The following is an 18,531-nucleotide window of genomic DNA, read 5'->3' as shown; positions in this document are numbered from 1 at the left end:
CAGTGGCAAGCGGGCTGCGGGCAGAGGGAATGCGACAAGCCTGCCCGCAGAACTTTGGATCCTGGTGCGTATGTCAAGCAACAATGGCCTAGCCGCCTTTTGGGCCAACATCTGGGCCTGTGTCCGGGGCGTGAGCAAAGGCCTCGCTTCGTCTAACTTTCGCTCGTCGCCCCCTCCTCTGGCCTTGCGGCACGCTATTCCGGACCCCACTCAACTCGTTGTTTCGCCTCGCTTTCTCCCGCCTCCCCTGGCCTCGTGCCGGTGCCCGGTTGGTAGAAAACTTTTTAAAAGATCTTACGTTTTTGTTGTTTTGTAAAATTGATGAAGTAATTTGTTTGGTGATTGCACAAACTTTGCGTGTCAATATTTTTCAAAAACACCCAAGTTTGTCTAGGTTTTCTGTGTACGAGTGGGCCAGTGAGTGTGTGCCATACTGAGTCGTACGTATATATAGATGGCCACAGGATTTGCCTCGACAGCACAAAAACTCTTCCAAATGCCCTGAAGCTTCCGCTGCACCACGGCACCAGCGTCCGCCCAATAAGTCGTTTGCATTGTTAATGATTCAAATTTGTGGTAAGTGCCCTGAAATCGACTACAAAATATGCATCTGGGGTCAAGCAAAGCGGCTCGGAGTGCGGCTAGCTAACCTATTTTGACAGCCAATTTGCTGCGCCCTCTCATCTTGGTTCTTATATATTCCATGCAAAAGCTGCTGTTCGTAGGGAACAATGCTTCATAATTGGCTTCGTTATCAAAATTAATCAATTTTAGCAAGAGACTGAATTGATTCACAAGCCATTTATGCAAATTATTGACATATTGGCAAAAGAAGTTAATACTTTGATTATGTGAATGGGAAAGGTTACGTTCACTTCACTGCATCGACCTAAAGTTGCCTGAACAATTGGTGGGCTTAAAGTAGGATACAATTTGAGCAAAAATTGTAATGTAAGCCCGGTACTTAAGTGGATTTTTATTAAGTATTTATCAGGGATATCAATATGTCTGCCAACTGTTTGCCTGACGGTCTAGTTTTAATGCTTCCGCTTAGCTTGAACTTATTGTAAAATGTGCTTATTTAGTCGCTAGTTTAAGCCATCCACAAACAAACACACTCACTCTCGCACACACATTCTACTCAGCATCCTCCGCCTCCACCTCCAACTTCCATCTTACAGCCAGTCAATGCGGCAAAGCACGATTGAAATTGAATAAAATGGCTTTTCAAATTATTTGCGATACAACAAAGCGCCATGTGGCAGAAAAGCTTATCTGCGGAAAATGTTAACTGTATGACAAAACATAACTTGTAGATATGCAAAAACCTAAAGGAGACACACACACACGCGCGCACGTACACACTCGTACAATTGTACGTCATTTGTAGGCATATCTACGAGGGTAGTTCGAAAGATTTTTACACTAATTTATTGACTTTCTATTTTCTTTTATCTTTCTCCCTAGTCTGCTTTAAAAACAAATAGGTTTAATTAATGTATATTAATAAATGATTATTTTTGTTATTATTATTATCTTGTTTTATATTTATTAATACATTTTTAAAAAAAAATGCCCTTTAATTTTGCTAACTTTCTATCAAAGTACCCTCGTACATAAGCAGTTGTGTGTAATATATATGTATGTGTGTAAAGGCACAGCAGTCAAGTCGCATATGTATGCATATATGCGTGTGTGTGTATGGCACGCATACATGCGTACTTCAGAACCAAATATATATAAAAAAAAAACAAACAACAAATTTTGCGCTGAAAATAGAATACAAACAGCACAATACGAGTGAAGCACGCCAATGCGCGGCTTTTATAGAGCGGGCTGTGGAGTGGGTCTGGCTGCGGGTATGTGTGGGTGTGAGTGTAGATGTGGATGCGAATAGGTGGGGTGGGCATGAATGTACATTCATGTAAAGGGAGCCTCGGTATCGATTTATGCATATTAAATTACACGAGCTGCCTCACAACAATACGCAGTAGTATCCAATGGGAAGCATTGCGCTGCCTACTGCGGCCCGCTGCTCCTTTGAAAATATTTATACACATTTCTTATATACGCCGCCTAAATTCCCGACATCTAAATTGGCGGCTACGCTGATTGCCGCCAGAAAGTAAGCTGCCCAACCACCCCGTTATTATCCATATGATCCCATACTAGCGACCAATTTATAAACGTTTGGTTCTTCGTCTTATCTTTGGCAGGTTCTTCTTTTTGCTTTTTTTATTATGGCAACTGAGCTAACGCCCCCATTTGTGTGTCCATTTAGTCTGTGTGTGTGTGTTTGGATCTGTGTGTGTGTGTGCGTGTGTGTGTTTGTGTTTCCGTATATCCGATAAACTTCAACGTTTGCAGCTGGTGCCTCACGTGGGACTGGATTGACTTTTGCTACTCAAGGCTGGCCTCCAACTTTATCGAACCGTCTCCTGCAGAACCAACCAGCGGAACAATTGGTTTTCACTGCAAAAAACTTACTAACTACACTATACTCTGTACTCTTCGCTGTGTACTCTGCACACAGAGTCCTCTCAACTCAGCTACTGTTCTACAATATATTACCCTTTAAGCCATGTAGTCTATAAACGTTACCTTAAACTTTGTCCTTCATAATCTTTACTACTCTGTACTGCATATTCCGTAGTCTACAGTGTGCACTTAGTGCTCTCAGCTCATCTGTACGCTACCCATCTGCAAATGCGCAATGGAACCTCTTTCAGCAATCAGGATATTACGAAGAAATGACAGACATAACTAACGCACTTTTTATTTTATTCCTTTTTTCGGTACAGCGAACAGTCGGATATGAATATGGAATAAGCAGCGAAGGTAACAGTGTACATACATACATACATATACCTACATACCTACTTGTCTTTATGTACATATGGCCAAGTTCTTCGAACGGACATTGCGGGCAGTGGAGGCTGTCACGCTCTGCAATATTAATGCGCTTGAGTTTGAGCCGTCCGAACACAAAGTTAACGCCAAGAAAAGTATCCAGAATGCTAGTCGCTCGTCCAGCGTCAGCAAAAACTGGAACTTTGTGGTACTCGCGTCCTGCGTCCTGGGAGTCATAATATTTGGGTCACTTGGCAGCCGAGCATTGTTAATTATTCTGGTCACATCTGTTATGTAAACTACGTTCAAAGCATAAAAAAGCGCAAAGACAAACCCCAAAGACAAAGTGAGTTCGCCTCTTCGTGCGCTGTAGGAATTAAAAAGTTCTGCAATCGCGTTAAATGGACACCCGAAATTTGGATGCCTGCAAATGCCTTTTCAAGCTCTCAGCGTTTTCTTCTCTTTTTTGTTTTTTTTTTTAAAGGGTTCTTCGCAGCACCAAAAATCGTACTCGGAGCAAAAACAAATATGTACCATGTAAATTTTTAAAATATTTCAGTGCAATCTTTTTTTGTGTGTCGAGCTCGAAGGAAAACACCTATTAATGTATTTTACATGAGATGCGAGCGCACCCAAAATGCGAATCCACAGGACAGCCACAATGGGACAAACATACTAATTCCGTTGCAAAATTGTAATAAGTTTAACTATAGTCCACATATTTGTTCCCACTTTTTAAGCGAGCAAGTCATCAACGTTTGAGGACGTAAGTAGCATGATTAGCTGACCTTTATTCAAGGATCGAAAGGTTAGAACATACTTCTACTTTTATATTACAATAAACTCCTTGTTAGGCCGAAAATCTGTCAGACTACCCTCGTATCGAATTATTCGACATATCAACCTGTTCACAGAGCCACGATACCATGCTCTTACAAAATTAAACTTCCCTTATTTAAATAAAGCCTCTACTTAACTTATCCCTCTATTCGAATATTGTATAGGAATCTGCTGTAGCTTGTCACAGCTTTATCAACCGTTATTCTAAGCGTCAAAATAACCTATCCAAACCTTTGTCAACTACTCCCATCTTCTTATCTTCTAATGACAAAATACATTTAACACAGCAGATTTTCAGTCAAAGATTCCCAGTAGATGAGCTGCTTAAGATTGGATGACCATAACGAAAAACACACACAGGCATATGTACGGTGCGCCTTACAGCAAGTAAATACATTTCGCACTTTATCATAACTGATATTGTATTACAAATTTATATTTACTAAATAGTTGTTAATTTTGTTTTGTTTGTAGAAAGCGCACAGCAGCTTCGTCCAACGAAATGCAAACAACGAAAAAGAAGCGTCTACTTCAACTTCTTCTTGGGGCGCAAATTGTTGGTGTGTCCGCACTTCTTCTTGCGGCAGTTGGTAGCACGCGGGTGCAGACGAGCGTAGCACTTGCGGCAAATCATTTTGTCGCAGTTGTACTTCTGGGCGAGAATGCGAAGCGAGGGCTCAATGATACCACCACGCAGACGGAGCACCAAGTGCAAAGTGGACTCCTTCTGGATGTTGTAGTCGGAAAGAGTGCGTCCATCCTCCAGCTGCTTGCCGGCAAAGATCAGACGCTGCTGATCTGGTGGGATTCCCTCTTTGTCTTGGATCTTAGCCTTGACATTCTCGATGGTGTCAGAGGGCTCGACCTCCAAGGTGATGGTCTTGCCGGTGAGAGTTTTCACGAAGATTTGCATTTTGAAAACGTTGCTGCAAGCGCAAGATATGTTAACATCAGAATTTGTTCAATTACTTTAACTTTAACATGAAAGCGTCACATTTGCATTTTGCCGATTTGTAATGCGACGTAGTCTCATGCCTTGAAACTTGAGGTTAGATACGACATGGTAACAAGTGATGAGATGTTTGACATTCGTTTTTGGCCATCCGTATATGCGAACGTTGGCTACCGTTGCACATTAATTTCTTGACGACAATTGGCATACAGGCAATGCAACGCTTTTACTTTTTAATATTTATTTTTACTTATTTTGAGCAACTTACCAAAAGAAACGTGCAACCAAACGCTTATTCACAAACGAAAAGAATGTGTACACAACTAGCGTGAATATTACTCAAATTAGCAAATAGCACAACACTGGCTACTTGGTTATATCAGTCACCTTTTGAGTGGTAGTCAGAAAAGTATCGATATGTCGGTCTAGGTGGTCAAAGAAACTTGAAATTACTAAAATTTTTAGATATTCCTTATTGATTATTCATATTGAAATATAGTGATTAAATAGACTTTTAAATGTATAAATTATTCCTATTTTATGATGTTGTTAAGTATTGACATGACGTGGTACTTGATCAGCTGTTATCTATCGATTCGACATGAAATGGCATTTCTCCGTAAAATAACATAGCGTAACAAATGTTATGGTCATTGTTATGTCAAATAACATTACAATCCAGGCAATTATTATTTTCACACTGTTATTAGCAGCTGAGCATTTATTCAGGTTCTCGCTGCTGTTATGTTAAATAACATTTTCAGTTCAACAAAATCTAGGCAACCACGGAAAAGTTGTGTAAAAAACGTGTATTTATTCCATTAAGTACACGTACACAACATGTCAGACATCGATGTCCTTTTGCCGGCGGCTGCGCCAACACCGGTAAGTCATTCAATTGTTATTATAACGTTCTTTCATGATTCGATTTGATTCATTTCCAAAATGCAGGCGGCTGCTGCCGAGGGTCAACAACAACAGCAGCAGCAACAAAACCAGCCAACACGCATGGAGTCTTTTTTCGCAATGACAAAATCGTTGATTCTGCGGGCACTAATTATTTACTTTGTAAGTTCCTTCTTCCGGCGGCCACAGCCTAATGCAACGCCAGATCAAGCCGTTGCAAATGCGGGTCCAAAAATAACCGCATGGAACTATTTTGAGAATGGCACAGATTTTGATTTGCACATCTGGCTATCCGAGGAGCCGGATGTGGTGAACTTCCAACAGAAGAACAATCTTCTGTGGCTGCAAGAGGACCTTACCTACGGGGATTGGATCTCGGGTCCCACAGGTAACGGCATTTACACGCACACTCTCAAAATTAAAGCCAGTCCACATCTTCTGAACAACGGCAGCGTCTATTTGCACGCATTTGTCACACGTGCTGGTGAAAGTCCAGATCCGCAATCGCCTAAATACTCAAAACATGGCCACATGGGCCATCAACAGCATCAACTGAACAAGTTCAAGAAGCTGCGTGTGAATCGCAACTACAATTTGTTGGCCAGCGAAAAGGAGAAGTTGGAGCATGAGCTGAAACATGCCAATCTCAAGGATCAGATTGTCTCGCACTGGCATTCAAACTTGACCGTCAATCTTGTCGTGGATCAGACGAACTGGGCACAGGGAAGCGTGCCCTCGCCCCTTGATGAGTATGTCAAATTTGTCGATGGAGGCAAAACGTATCTGCCGATTGTCTTTGTCAACGACTATTGGAATCTGCAGCGCGAATACTTTCCTATTAACGAATCCACGCCTGAGTTAGACCTACATCTGACCTTCCAGCCGTTGGGCATGTTTAAGTGGCAGCTTTATGCAGCTAAGCAGATGAAGAGCAAGTGGGCCGGCAACGTGCTTGGCGAGATAATGGCAGCCAGTGCTCCTGAGGAGACAGACGAGGACCAGGACTCACTTAAAGAAACTCTGCTAGACACTAATATCTACCTGCTCGGAATCACTGTGGCAGTCTCCATACTGCACTCGGTTTTCGAGCTACTCGCCTTCAAGAACGACATTCAGTTCTGGAACAATCGGCAGTCGCTGGAGGGTCTCTCCGTGCGATCCGTGTTCTTTGGTGTATTCCAGTCCCTTATCATTCTACTCTATGTGCTTGACAACGAGACCAATTTCATGATACGGATATCCTGCTTCGTAGGTCTCGGCATTGAGGTGTGGAAAATACACAAGGTCGTCGACGTTAACTACAACAACCAGCAAAAGGTGCTGGGCATTTTTCCACGTATCAGTTTCAACGATAAGGGCTCGTACTCAGAGAGTGCTACCAAGGAATACGACAAGTTGGCCTTCAAGTACCTGGGCTGGGCTTGTTTCCCCTTGCTAGTGGGCTACTTCATCTACTCCCTGCTGTATAACGAGCATAAGGGCTGGTATTCGTTTGTACTGAATATGCTGTACAGCTACCTATTGACGTTTGGATTCATCCTGATGACTCCGCAGCTGTTCATCAACTATAAGCTGAAATCGGTTGCCCATCTGCCTTGGCGCATGATGACGTACAAATTCCTTAACACCTTCATCGACGACATTTTCGCATTCGTCATTAAGATGCCCACCATGTACCGCATCGGCTGCTTTAGGGACGACATCATATTCTTTGTTTTCCTCTATCAGCGCTGGCAGTACCGCGTGGATTTGAAGCGTGTGAACGAATTTGGATTCTCCGGCGAGATGGAGGAGCAGGCTGCCAACAAACGAATTGAGGGAGAAGCCCATGCCAACCAGCCAGCTGGTGCTATAGAAGCAACGCCGAATGCCGAGGCCCCCAAAGCAGCGCAGAATGCGACGCCAACCAAAAAGACAGCCGCACAAAAGAAACAGGATTAGATAAGCAGTGCATCCAATCCAAGATATATGCATTAGAACAATTTTAACGGCAGTTATAATACATACACATTACTTGTCTATGTGTGCGCTAAGTACACACAAATATAAGCAAAAATTCAGTTTCAGTATACATATAGTCAAACGGTTAATCTACCGTCGTAGTTACGAACATATTCTAGAGTAATTTAATATATGTGTATTCTGTTTGTTTCCCGGGCTATTAACAGTGGTCCATAGCATCGGGTGCTGAAATAAATTCAGTGTGAGAGAACTCAACTGTCTTATCATTGTTTGTCTTGGCGGCTTATCTGAAGATACAACACGTGATTAAATTAGACGCAACAATTATCTAAGCCACTTATGGCTGAAGGGAAATATAGTTTGTTTTTAAGTTTTGGGTCAATAGCTAAATAACAGCAATTAAGTATTTTTGTGAGGTAGTAGATCGGTAAATTAACGTCAATTAATTAAATCTGATGTATAAAATTATACAATCAATTCATTTGGCAATTTAGTTATCTAAAATCGTTCTAAATTTTAAATTATGAAATTTGAAAATTTGATGAACTCTAGTGCTGTTAAATATCGCATAGTGTTGGCACATTTTGCAACACTGTCCACTTGTCGCTAACGAACACTATTTTTGTTTGTTGAGAAGAAAATAAGCCTAAACAGAAAATTGTACAACAAAATTGAATTTAAGTAAATTCTCAGCAATTACTTAACTTTAATCAAATCATATTACAATTAGTCAGCACGGAAGAAGAGATTCATCACGTTGTAATGAGTCACAGTTGCGCTCTGCTGCCCTGATTCGAGTAGAAAAGGTGAAAACTGTGTGTGTAAGCAAAGAGAACTGTAAAAAATGTACTCTGAGTGGGCTTCGCTGTCGGCACAGATTAATGCCAACAGTTGTGGAGCACAGTGTTACAGTGTTCTGAATAAGTTTCCAGCATCTGCTGGTCGGGAAGTCGTAATCTCAGTGGTTAAACAGCTTGGCACCAATTTGGGCATAACCCAGAATGCGGAGCCCAGCCACCTGGTGAAAGATGAGGAGGTGTGTTTGATCTAGATCTTACCACTATTCGTTATTTCAACGTTAACCTCTATGTCTGCTCACTAAATAGGTCAGATGGTGCATGGACGTCATTTGTTTTGGACTCTCATTACCATTGCAGGAGCATGAGACTATCAAGGACTGCGTCAATGTCTACTGCGAATGGTTGACCGCGCTGCATCCGCAGCCACGTATCAGTGTGCCCAAGCCCATTTGCGAGGATGCCAATCTGTATGCAAGACAGATAATCAATCATTTCCACAATCTGTTCGTTCCACGACAGGGAGAAAGTAAGTACCAGGCACCACTAAGTGATATCACCCGATTTAGCTGCTTCTTGAATCATATTCATACACGATGACGATTTGTAATTATTGCATTCTAAATTTCAAGTCTTGCCATTTTTATACCAAACGAAGCTTGGTAGGTGCTCTCTCTTTGTTTACCATATATAAATCTAATTGTCGCGCTAATTCCTACAATTGTTTCTTATAGGCTCTGATACGATAAAGCGCCAGGCCGTGCTCTGTCATCGCGTTTTGCGCACTCTCCAGCAAACAGCTCAGATTTCGCAGCACATGGACCGAGAGACCTGGGAAACGCTGCTACTCTTTCTGTTAGCAATCAATGAGATTTTACTGGCCCCGCCAACTGTGAAGGATGATGTGGGCGACCAACTGTGTGAACGTGTGCTTTCCGTACTATTCGAGGTTTGGCTTTTGGCTTGTGTTCGCTGTTTTCCGTCGCCCTCGCTGTGGAAGACTCTGCAAGAATCATGTGCCATGTGGCGTCACCGCATTGCACTTGTGGATCAATGGAATCGAGTAAATCTTGCATTAACCGCGAGGTTATTGGAATTCAGTTATGGGCCAGATTTTACACAGCTTAAAAATGGTAAGCAACATCATAAGTAATACATGAATAAAATCTATCTTTCTTTTTCTCTTACTTATTCCAGCTGATGAGGATAGTCAGCTTATACCTGCGGGCATGTCAAATGATTGTGTGGCACAGACTTGGTATCGATTTTTGCGCATGATAGGCAATCCCACAGCTCTCTGTTCGCCGCACATCATCAGCAAATCGTCACATTTCGTTCAGTGGGCTCTCACGCACGAAAAGGGAGCCGAGACACATCAGCATCCGTGCCTTCAAGTTCTGCCTCAGATCTTCCTAAATGCTATCCGCGGAATCTCCAGCCAAGTTGATGCCTTTCTGGGTAAGTTGTGCAAATAAAGATATTGTTTAGGTCTCATACACATGTAGGATTAACCCTCTAGTTAGAATAGTTATTATATCGCTTTTATAACCATCTTCGAAACGAAACACAGGCATTTATCAGCCTCCGCCCAGCCAACAGGACAACGTCGTTACAAATCTGCTTGAGATACGCCACTCTTTAAATGAGGCAACTTCATCCACGCTCCAACAGTTCATACACTCGAGCAGCGTCTCAAACATTAGCATGCAGCAATCGGGGTCGACTCAGTTGTCCCATCCGCCGCATCATCATCATCTCCACTATCCGCATTTGCATTTACATGGCGCTGGGAGTTTCCTACGCGATAACTTTGTAAGCAGCTCGGCCAGTTCTGCTTTAAACGCCATTATGGGCCACCATCATCAGCAGCAGCAGCACCAGCACCAGCCTCAGCAACAGCAACTGTCTCAAGGGCAATACGTACAAAATTGTAGTGCTTCTCCAACAAACCTTTGCTACATCGCTCCCGCTGGCCCGGTTGGCAGCGTTAGCGCTGGCGGCAGTCACTCGGCGGGCGTTGCAGGCTGCATCTCGTTCAGCACGTCTGAGGCAATGCCGCTGTCAAGCTCAAACGGCAGCAGCAGCAGTAGTGTAACACCCACGCCACCTTTGCAGCGTCGCCTGGCCAAAAGTTTTAGCGTGGCTCCATCCATCACGCAGCAGAAGGGTGCGATTTTTGTTAATTGAGCCTTTTTTGTGCCGTGTCGCTTTTGTTACTTTTACAGCATGTTAGAGACTAACTAAGCTTTGTGATTGATCAAGTGACGGACATCGTCGACGCTTTATTTTGTATGCCCGCACTTATTTGCATTTTACGTTCATTATATCACGCGCTGTGGCCTTTGTTAGAGCAACCATTGAGTCTTTCTAAGCCCGTATTACTGCCTGATTTTGTTTTTCATTACGCTCTTACATATGCGAGCACACATATGTTTGTGGCCCTCTAATTATTCGTTCCCATTTAATAGAACGTAGTTTTATATATTGTACGCCCACAATTATAACTGAGCACAATGTTGCATGTGTGTATGCACTCCCTCTGCCGACTAACTCTTTTTAGTAATTTTTCACACGCTTTCCCTTCCCACACGCTTTACAGGCTTAAGCAAAACAGCGCTTATCAGCCTAACACGCAGCTCGGCGAGCGCCGCCCCCACGACTCCGACTTCGGGTCCGCCCTCATCAAGCAGCATCAATTGTGAGTGTTTTAATGTAGGAAAGCAAAACACTTGCCTATTCTACTCTCAACATCTGTTTTACCCACGCTCTCTCCCTCTCACTCACCTACAGCGCTGCCATCGATCGGCACTGAGCTGCGTCCGCCTCTCTCTGTGGCTCGTCCGAAATGCAACAGCATTCTACATTTATTCGGAGAGTGGTTGTTCGAGGCAGCGCACATAGGCGGCGATACTTGGCTACAGAATCGTAAAAGTGAGTACCCAATAAAGTTAAATACCGTTTGAAACTACATTCACTGAGTTTTTCAGAGCAAGCATGTGAGGCTAGTAAGCGGCCGTCGTCTATGATAATGGAGAATCGCAAGGGATCGATATCGTTGTCCCAACCCAATTCGCTGAACGATCCATCATCACTGCCTCCCACGCTGACCATTGACAAATATGAATCTGGTCGTGCCGAGGCAATTGGCACACTATGCAAAATCTTCTGCGCAAAGAAAACCGGCGAGGAAATCCTGCCTGTCTATTTAGCTCGCTTTTATATGGCGCTACAACAGTGCCTCAAGATAACTGAGTCAAAGGAGTGTGACGAAACATTGGCCAGTATTCTACTTCATTCGGCAGACTTGTTCCGCTTAGATCTTGATGGTATAAATGTCCTGCTACCTGGATTCATTGCAGCTCTCGAGATAGTACTGCCAGATAAAGACTTAAAGCTCAAGACTCAGGCAGTTGCATTCAGTCGCACCGAGTTACGTCGCTCGGCCATAAATATTTTGCTTTCTATTATGGTGCTTCCCCTCCATTACCACGCTTTGCCCATTCGTACATTGACAGCCGACTCGGGTGACAAGTAAGCACAGCTGTCATTCCAACTAACTGTCTAATATTAATAGATATTTATGTTCCCTAGGATGATGACATTCTTGCAACTCAAGTCCCGTCTAATGAATATACTGATGAACGCCCTGCAGGTGGAAACTGATGCACAAAACACGCATATGTTGTTGGGCGGATTGCTGCTCTGTGTCCAAGACGCAGTTACGTTTGAGGAAAGTGAGCTGGGAGCCACAGATCACTTGAGTGGCACCGGTGTTCAGCACCATGAAGAAAATATTCTAAGTTCTGGTAAGAGAACCCTCCGGGTTTGGCTTGGCTTTAGCTTTGAAATGCATTTGGTTGATTTTGTACTTAATTATTTTAATTTATTTTGCATTTTGATTTTATTTCTGATATCGCTGTGTGTGTTTCGTCAGCGTGCTCGGACCGTTCCGCTTCGTTAGCCAGCGGCACGGTCAGCTTTGGCGCTCCAACCGCGGCAATGAGCTCGCGTGATACGGCTTCGGCCCACGATTATCCCAGTCTGACCATATCCGATGATATATCGGTGGAGTTTACAAGCGAATTAGAGGGCGTTGCATCATATGGTAAAGTTTACGTTTTATCTCTGTTTATTTACTTTTTGTTGCATCGCATTTCCTTAGGGTATACAAAGTTGCTCTCAAGTTAAATTGAATATAAATAAACTAATTGACAAATTAATTTAAACCTTGCAGACAATGCTCATGCCCTGTTTGTGCGTGCCACGTATTTGGTGTGTCATCGCCTGATATCCTCCTGGAAGACCGATTTGAACGTTTCCCTAGCAGCGCTCGAGTTACTCTCGGGTCTAGCGCGACTTCACATACGCGAAACAGGTATTGTATTAAGGACTTGCATGTGTCTCTTTTTTAATGTCCTCTCTGTGTAAACTTTTCTATTTTCCCACTTGTGGTTTCTCTTGTACAATTTGACTTCATATTCGCATTCCATTCCGAATTTATTATTTTCATATAAAAAATCGCAGCCAGGAAATTAACGAATGGTAACTTTATTAAATGCTACTAACCACATGCTCATCTTTCTTTTTCTTTTCTTTTTATGTGTTTCTTTGACACCACTAACACCTTTTTGCACTCTTTAACCCTCACTTACAAATACACGGTGGTAAATGTCGTTCCTTTTATGTTTGTGCTTTAATTTTTTCCGGGCCACTATGTAAATAACTAAATCAAACCCACCCGAACTTACACATCCTAGATTCCTTAGTGAAAATAGTCGATCCTAGTCAAAATCTAACGATAATCTCCACAGACGCTCTCGAATGCAAGCGCGCAGTGAAATGGATATGCGACTATATTTGCTATCAGTGCTCGCGCCCGCCACCAGCGCACAGCAAGGATCTGCACAGCACAATAGTTGCTGCATTCCAGTGTACGGCAGCCTGGTTGATGCAGCATCCCTACCTGTTGCAGGATAAGGACTGCCTACAGACTGTGCTTGAGGTGGTCGAGCTTGGCATATCGGGGACTAAGAGTCAGAGCAAATCTGGAGATCTACCCAAGTTTAAAGACGAAAAGGAACTAAAGCCAGCTTCGATGCGTGTTCGCGATGCAGCTGAAAATTTGCTGACAATCATATTAGAGCAAGTCGGCTACTTTCCTAGCGAGTGTGGCCCCGAGTCCATATCTTCGCTCCTTGATGAACTAGCTCTGATGAAACACTGCAATTCTCCTCCGACCGGAGATGGTTCAGCGGGCGTTTGCAATGCGGAGCAAGCAATTTCAAAGTTTAAGTATTTTGTCACAGAAAATTCGACAATATTGGCTTTGCTGGAGGAGCCTTTAGGCAATGATCAGGATCCGCAACCAACTGTCACCCGTAAGTAAAAAGGATCAGCAAGTTTTCGTACTTTATCGCCGTCTTCTTTAGTTCTAATTCGCGGGCCATTTGGCCGCCATGCATGGACCATGCAGCTGCGCCATTTACCGCGCAGCAAATCGGGTATCAAGTACCACGCCGTTAATCCCGGTCGGCCCATTCCGATGAATGACATCACACAACGTCCTGAATGCGAGCAAAAAAACTTTCCCGAGGGCGTGGACAAAGTTCAGCCTTGTGTGGCTGATTACTCGATACCAACGATTGAGCAGATTCGTGAACAGTACGGTGCTGGCATCATTAACGATCTAGAGGCCATGCTAGAGAATCAAAGTATACACGAAAAGCTAGCTTGGGCGGAGTCTGACAATAATATGGACAGCCTGTCACATGCCCAGGAATGTGTACCTCCCACGGTCTGTCATGAGTTTCATGCAGCTCGTCTGTTTCTCTCCCATTTCGGATTTCTCAGCTTTGAGATCCGCAATCCGAACAATCCCGTAGAGTCACTTACTCCTCCACAAAGGCCTCTCATTGTGCTGGACACAAAATCATCTGCCTTTGCAACGGATCTGGACAAGTTGGATAAGCTAAGTGCTCGAACGCACGATACGGTTTATTGTTTCTATGTAAAGGTGAGAATCTAACCGATCGAACTAGGAGCTTACCGCTCATAACATTTTCATGATCGTTTTTTTTTTTTCTTGTTCCTTTTTCGTCGTGCACGTGCAGGCGGGTCAAACGAGCGCACAACAGATCATTGGCAATATGGCCGAGGACCAATTTTATGACTCACACTTTGCCAACATGCTGCAAACGCTGGGCTGGCCTGTTCAGGTGGCTGAGCACTCGGGTTGGACGGGCTTTGCACACAACTCATGGTCACTAAAGAGCACCTCGGAGCGTTCCAACGTGTCCAGTGAATCTAATTACAATGGTGCACAACGCGTACTCTATTGGGCAGATGTCTCCTCTGAGATAGCGTTCGTTGTGCCCAACGCCTGGAATCTGCGCTACAATAACGAAATGGATGGCTGCAGTTTGTCTAGCAATTGCAGTGATCAGAGCACAATGAGCAATGTCTGGATACGTAGCGATGACGCTGCCTCTATGAAGTCGAAACCACGAAATCTCAGCTTAGAGTTGGATACAGGCAATAGAAATAAGGAGCCTGTACCACCCACGCGCCGAAAGGGGAATGTGTCAAAGCCTGCACTTCTTGTCCAAGCGCCAGCGAAGATATTCCTAGTGTGGCTAGAGAGCTTCGAGGACTACCTTAACTTTCCTGTCGAGGATCTATTGGCCTATGCACGCACTGGTGAAGAGCTGCACACGATGCAATTGCCGAGAGCAGCCGACTGTCACGTTATCTTCGTGCATTCTCTTCAATCAGGTTTGTTGAGAGTCAAATTACTTGGACCACCTGGTCGCATGAGCTTCGCCACGCCATTAGTCGATGGCATGGTGCTCAGCCGGCGAGTAGTGGGTAATTTGGTACGTCAAACAGCACTGAATATATCTCGGCGTAGGCGTTTAGATAATGATAAGTAAGTGTTCTACATTTCTCTCCTCTAGGAGCTATTTAACACCATTTATATATATTTCCTTTCTCTGTAGTTATCAGCCACCACATGTACGACGTCGTCTAAAGGTGCAGGACATAGTCCAAAAGTATAAGATGGACCTAAGCGAAGCAGAGCTTCTGGCGCATTTGTTCCAACGTTCGATTTAGCTTTAAAATATTTATATATATTATTATCCCTAAAAATATTCCGATCATCTTTTTTATATGCAAACTAATTGTAAAAGTCTAAGTAAACTAACAAAGTTAGAACCTTAAGAGCAACAAAAGCACACACGCCCGTTTCCGTTTACTTGCAGTTGAAATAGAAATTGTAAAATCGCACCAAGACTCGAGCAAGTATCGGCATTGCTGTAACCGCAGCGCCCACATACTTAACAGTCGCGATTAAAGCATTAACAGAAAGCGCGAATTCCGTACTGAAATAGCCCAACAACTACAACTCGTACAGGCGGCTGGCCGGCCGAGCCGAGGCCAGCAGGCTAAAGCTATTTTTATTGGTTTATTTTTCTCTTTTTGTGTTGGCCACGCTTTTTGGGCACCAATCTCAGCAACAGAAACAGCATCACATTACTTCACTGGCTAGCCTGGACTTTGCGTGTTATTGTAATATTTCTCAAAGATAAGAATGCGACCAGACCGGACTGCATGCTGGCCGCCAGCTCGCCGTTGCATTTGAGCAGCTCAGTTTATAAACAAATGAAATCTGGCGAAATTCGCTCTCTACTAAGTGACAGTTTTACAATCTATGCTTAGTTGGCATAAGCATAAGCGCTTTTCGCACAACCTTAAGGTATGTAAAACAAAAGAAATAGGCAAGAGACAGGCAACAAACTTGAACTTTTCTGTATAATATAAGACAATAATTCGAAATGCTTACTAAGAAACTGAATAGCTTAAGATCTCAATGGCATTATATCCAAAAGCACGCTGATTATATCTATGTAGTGTATGAGAGGGGGTTCGGCTTCGGCTTCGGCTTCGGCTTCAAACATCTCTATGTTCAAACAGCGTCCCACTCATACACATTTGGTGACTGGTATCCCGTGACCATCACATGAATGCATGCAGGTATACGCATACATTAGTTCACGCCAATACAAAAGGGAAGTATACGCAGGTCAAAATTCCAAAAAAAAGAAATGAGAAAAAAGAGGCAACAGCGGTAAAGTAAACGACAACTAACCATAAGAAAAATGACCAGCGATAATTTTAATTTGAAACCAGTTTCTATGCCAAACAAAAATTCTGCAGCGCAGCCGAACCGAGCTCAAGACTGCACAGAACCAAGTAAGCAGAAGAAGTGGTAAACTAAACAAAAAACACCAATAAGAGAAGCGAGAGAGAGAGAGAGACTTCTCAAAGAGAGAGAAATAGAGCTTTGTCGAGGCAGCAAAACAATTTCTTGTTTCTTAAGGTGCGAGAGTCGGGAGACACTGAGTCACAGTAACAGCAACATTCAGCGGCAAGTGAAGTGGGCAGCCAAGTAATTTTTAATCTTATTGTGTATGAGTCGCCGGTGGCTATTGAATCTTGTTGGGCTGGCTGGCTAGCTGGAGAGCTGGAGCTGGCAAGCTGGCTTGCTGCACACTAATGCGGGCAAGAGCCTCACAGATTGAGTCGAGTTGCCACCACAGCAGTGCGGGCAAGTCTAAAATTCTGCTTCATGGAGGAAAGGCAAATGCGCACGCTCACCCATATATGAGCATTTCAGCAGGAAGACGAAGAAAACCCGAGCAGCATGCCGAGGCGAGCTGCGGCTAGCAACGTTTCAGTACAAGAAAATGAAAAACGAAACTGCAACAAGTGAAAAATATGTTGCGGGCGACGGCGGCTGGGCTGCTAGCACTGCTCTGTCTATGCTGCTGCTGCGCATGCGCATGCGCATGCAGAGCAACAGGTAAAAGATTCAGCTAAGCGACGTGCAGGCGGTACAACAACAATAAAACAAGCTACCACATTTGGTACGTTTATGACGGGAGCGGGAGAGCCGTGTTCGCTCTCTCTCTCTCTCTCTGTCTCTGTCTCGATCTTTGGGTTTCTCCTTTTCAGTCTCCAGCTCTCGGCCCAAACCTGCCAAGCGGCTTTTCGAAGCCTGGCTGCCGCTATGTTCATAATTTTTGTGCTGCCTGCGCGCTGCAAGTTCTTCTCGAGCAGCTCTCGACAGTCAGTTAGTTACGTTGCGACCACAGAGCGAGTGGCTGTTCGGTTTGGGAACGTGTGCGCGTGAAACGTTTGAAACGCTTGACAAAAGTGAAGGTGCGACGGATGCTCAGGTTTCGTTGGTCCATACATAAATACAGTTAACCACACTAAAGCCAAGCGTAAATGTGTGTGCGCGCGTGTGTGTGTATGCAACAACATATTTAAACCAATTAGTTATTTTCCTACATAGATCCATATGCACCAAATAATAATATAAATCTGATCTATAGCAGTTGGTGAATTCAGTGTGGACACCACTGCGTATGGGCAGCTCGCTCTCTGCGCTGTCCACCTATTCTGTGTGTGTGTGTGTGTGTGTATGCGCGTGCGTGTGTCTGTTATCGTTGTATTTTTTATAAGTGAAAAATTCCAACAACGTTGCAGCCCGCACTGCAGCAAGAAATACAAGAGCAGAAATGAGGCAAAACACGTTTTGCTGAAAGAAAAAAATGCTTCTGCGTCTGTGGCCCCTGACGATGTTGCATTTGTGTTTTTTTGTGTGCGCGTGTCGTATTTACACTATATGTATACCAGATCAACCAACACCAGCAACAACAAGGCTATCACAAAACTCTAACTAAAAATGTGAACAAAAAATGGTAGGTATTTCAAATCTATTCAGACCAACATCTACATCAAAGTACCTATATATAAAGCACTGAATTTCCATTTTGAATCGAAATAATCGGGAATAGTCAGCAAAGCCGCGATAGAAAGCAAAGGCAGAGGGAAAAAGCTATAGTGAATAGACAGCAAAGCGAACTTGAATTCGACGCAACAAAACTCAAACAAGATTAATTGTTGAATTTTTATAAATAAGCGAAGGTAACGTAGGTAGTTGTTATTATTGTTGTTGTTGTTACTGTTGTCATTGTAAAGGTTGACGTCTTTTGTTGTCGGAGGCTGGAACACAGATTTGTGTGGAGCTTGAAACGCCAGCGTACGTGTGCTGTCACGTAATAGCCTAAAAATTTTGAAGAAAACAGAAAACAGAAAACCCAAAAATACCTTTTCTTATAAATAAGTAATCTCTTTCCTTTGTTTTCTTTTTTGTTCAAA

General features: G+C 43.5%; 3 protein-coding genes across 8 annotated transcripts; 2 read left to right on the top strand and 1 right to left on the bottom strand.

The window, feature by feature from the left end:
* Positions 1–4,055: 4,055 nt before the first annotated feature.
* On the bottom strand, positions 4,056–5,009 carry LOC111596235 (ubiquitin-60S ribosomal protein L40). The gene is made up of 2 exons (XM_023310353.2): positions 4,911–5,009; positions 4,056–4,616 (listed from the first exon to the last, which is right to left on the bottom strand). The coding sequence occupies exon 2, from the start codon at positions 4,601–4,603 to the stop codon at positions 4,217–4,219; it is 387 nt and encodes a 128-aa protein (XP_023166121.1). The 5' UTR covers positions 4,604–4,616; positions 4,911–5,009; the 3' UTR covers positions 4,056–4,216.
* Positions 5,010–5,341: 332 nt separating this feature from the next.
* On the top strand, positions 5,342–7,760 carry LOC111596242 (cleft lip and palate transmembrane protein 1 homolog). Its single transcript, XM_023310374.2, has 2 exons — positions 5,342–5,527; positions 5,594–7,760. Exons 1-2 carry the CDS (start codon positions 5,483–5,485, stop codon positions 7,487–7,489), a joined length of 1,941 nt encoding a protein of 646 aa, XP_023166142.2. The 5' UTR covers positions 5,342–5,482; the 3' UTR covers positions 7,490–7,760.
* Positions 7,761–7,977: 217 nt separating this feature from the next.
* On the top strand, positions 7,978–15,534 carry LOC111599644 (ral GTPase-activating protein subunit beta). 6 transcript variants are annotated; one of them, XM_023315324.2, is made up of 15 exons: positions 7,978–8,546; positions 8,617–8,836; positions 9,042–9,440; positions 9,505–9,765; positions 9,878–10,474; positions 10,907–11,005; positions 11,098–11,238; positions 11,295–11,838; positions 11,899–12,113; positions 12,242–12,412; positions 12,542–12,682; positions 13,119–13,685; positions 13,737–14,320; positions 14,418–15,232; positions 15,303–15,534. In XM_023315324.2, exons 1-15 carry the CDS (start codon positions 8,355–8,357, stop codon positions 15,415–15,417), a joined length of 5,061 nt encoding a protein of 1,686 aa, XP_023171092.1. In that variant the 5' UTR covers positions 7,978–8,354; the 3' UTR covers positions 15,418–15,534. The 6 variants fall into 6 exon arrangements, with proteins under 6 accessions (XP_023171092.1, XP_023171090.1, XP_023171087.1 ...); XM_023315319.2 differs by lacking the exon at positions 9,878–10,474 and adding an exon at positions 12,832–12,849 and having other exon boundaries at positions 7,981–8,546; positions 13,065–13,685; XM_023315322.2 differs by lacking the exons at positions 9,878–10,474; positions 10,907–11,005 and adding an exon at positions 12,832–12,849 and having other exon boundaries at positions 7,980–8,546; positions 13,065–13,685.
* The last annotated feature ends 2,997 nt before the right edge of the window (positions 15,535–18,531 follow it).

This window comes from Drosophila hydei, unplaced genomic scaffold (assembly GCF_003285905.1).
Source record: "Drosophila hydei strain 15085-1641.00,03,60 unplaced genomic scaffold, DhydRS2 tig00000172-arrow-pilon, whole genome shotgun sequence".
NCBI classification, from domain to species: Eukaryota; Metazoa; Arthropoda; class Insecta; order Diptera; family Drosophilidae; genus Drosophila; species Drosophila hydei.
Note: the sequence above shows the minus strand (reverse complement) of the source record. Positions and strands in the feature narration are given on the sequence as shown.

Coding starts and splice junctions, on each gene's coding strand:
- LOC111599644 (XM_023315324.2), top strand. CDS start 8,355: ATGTACTCTGAGTGGGCTTCGCTGTCGGCACAGATTAATGCCAACAGT. Junction 11,006..11,097: donor CTCATCAAGCAGCATCAATT/GTGAGTGTTTTA, acceptor ACTCACCTACAG/CGCTGCCATCGATCGGCACT. Junction 12,683..13,118: donor ACTTCACATACGCGAAACAG/GTATTGTATTAA, acceptor TAATCTCCACAG/ACGCTCTCGAATGCAAGCGC.
- LOC111596235 (XM_023310353.2), bottom strand. CDS start 4,603: ATGCAAATCTTCGTGAAAACTCTCACCGGCAAGACCATCACCTTGGAG.
- LOC111596242 (XM_023310374.2), top strand. CDS start 5,483: ATGTCAGACATCGATGTCCTTTTGCCGGCGGCTGCGCCAACACCG. Junction 5,528..5,593: donor CGGCGGCTGCGCCAACACCG/GTAAGTCATTCA, acceptor TCCAAAATGCAG/GCGGCTGCTGCCGAGGGTCA.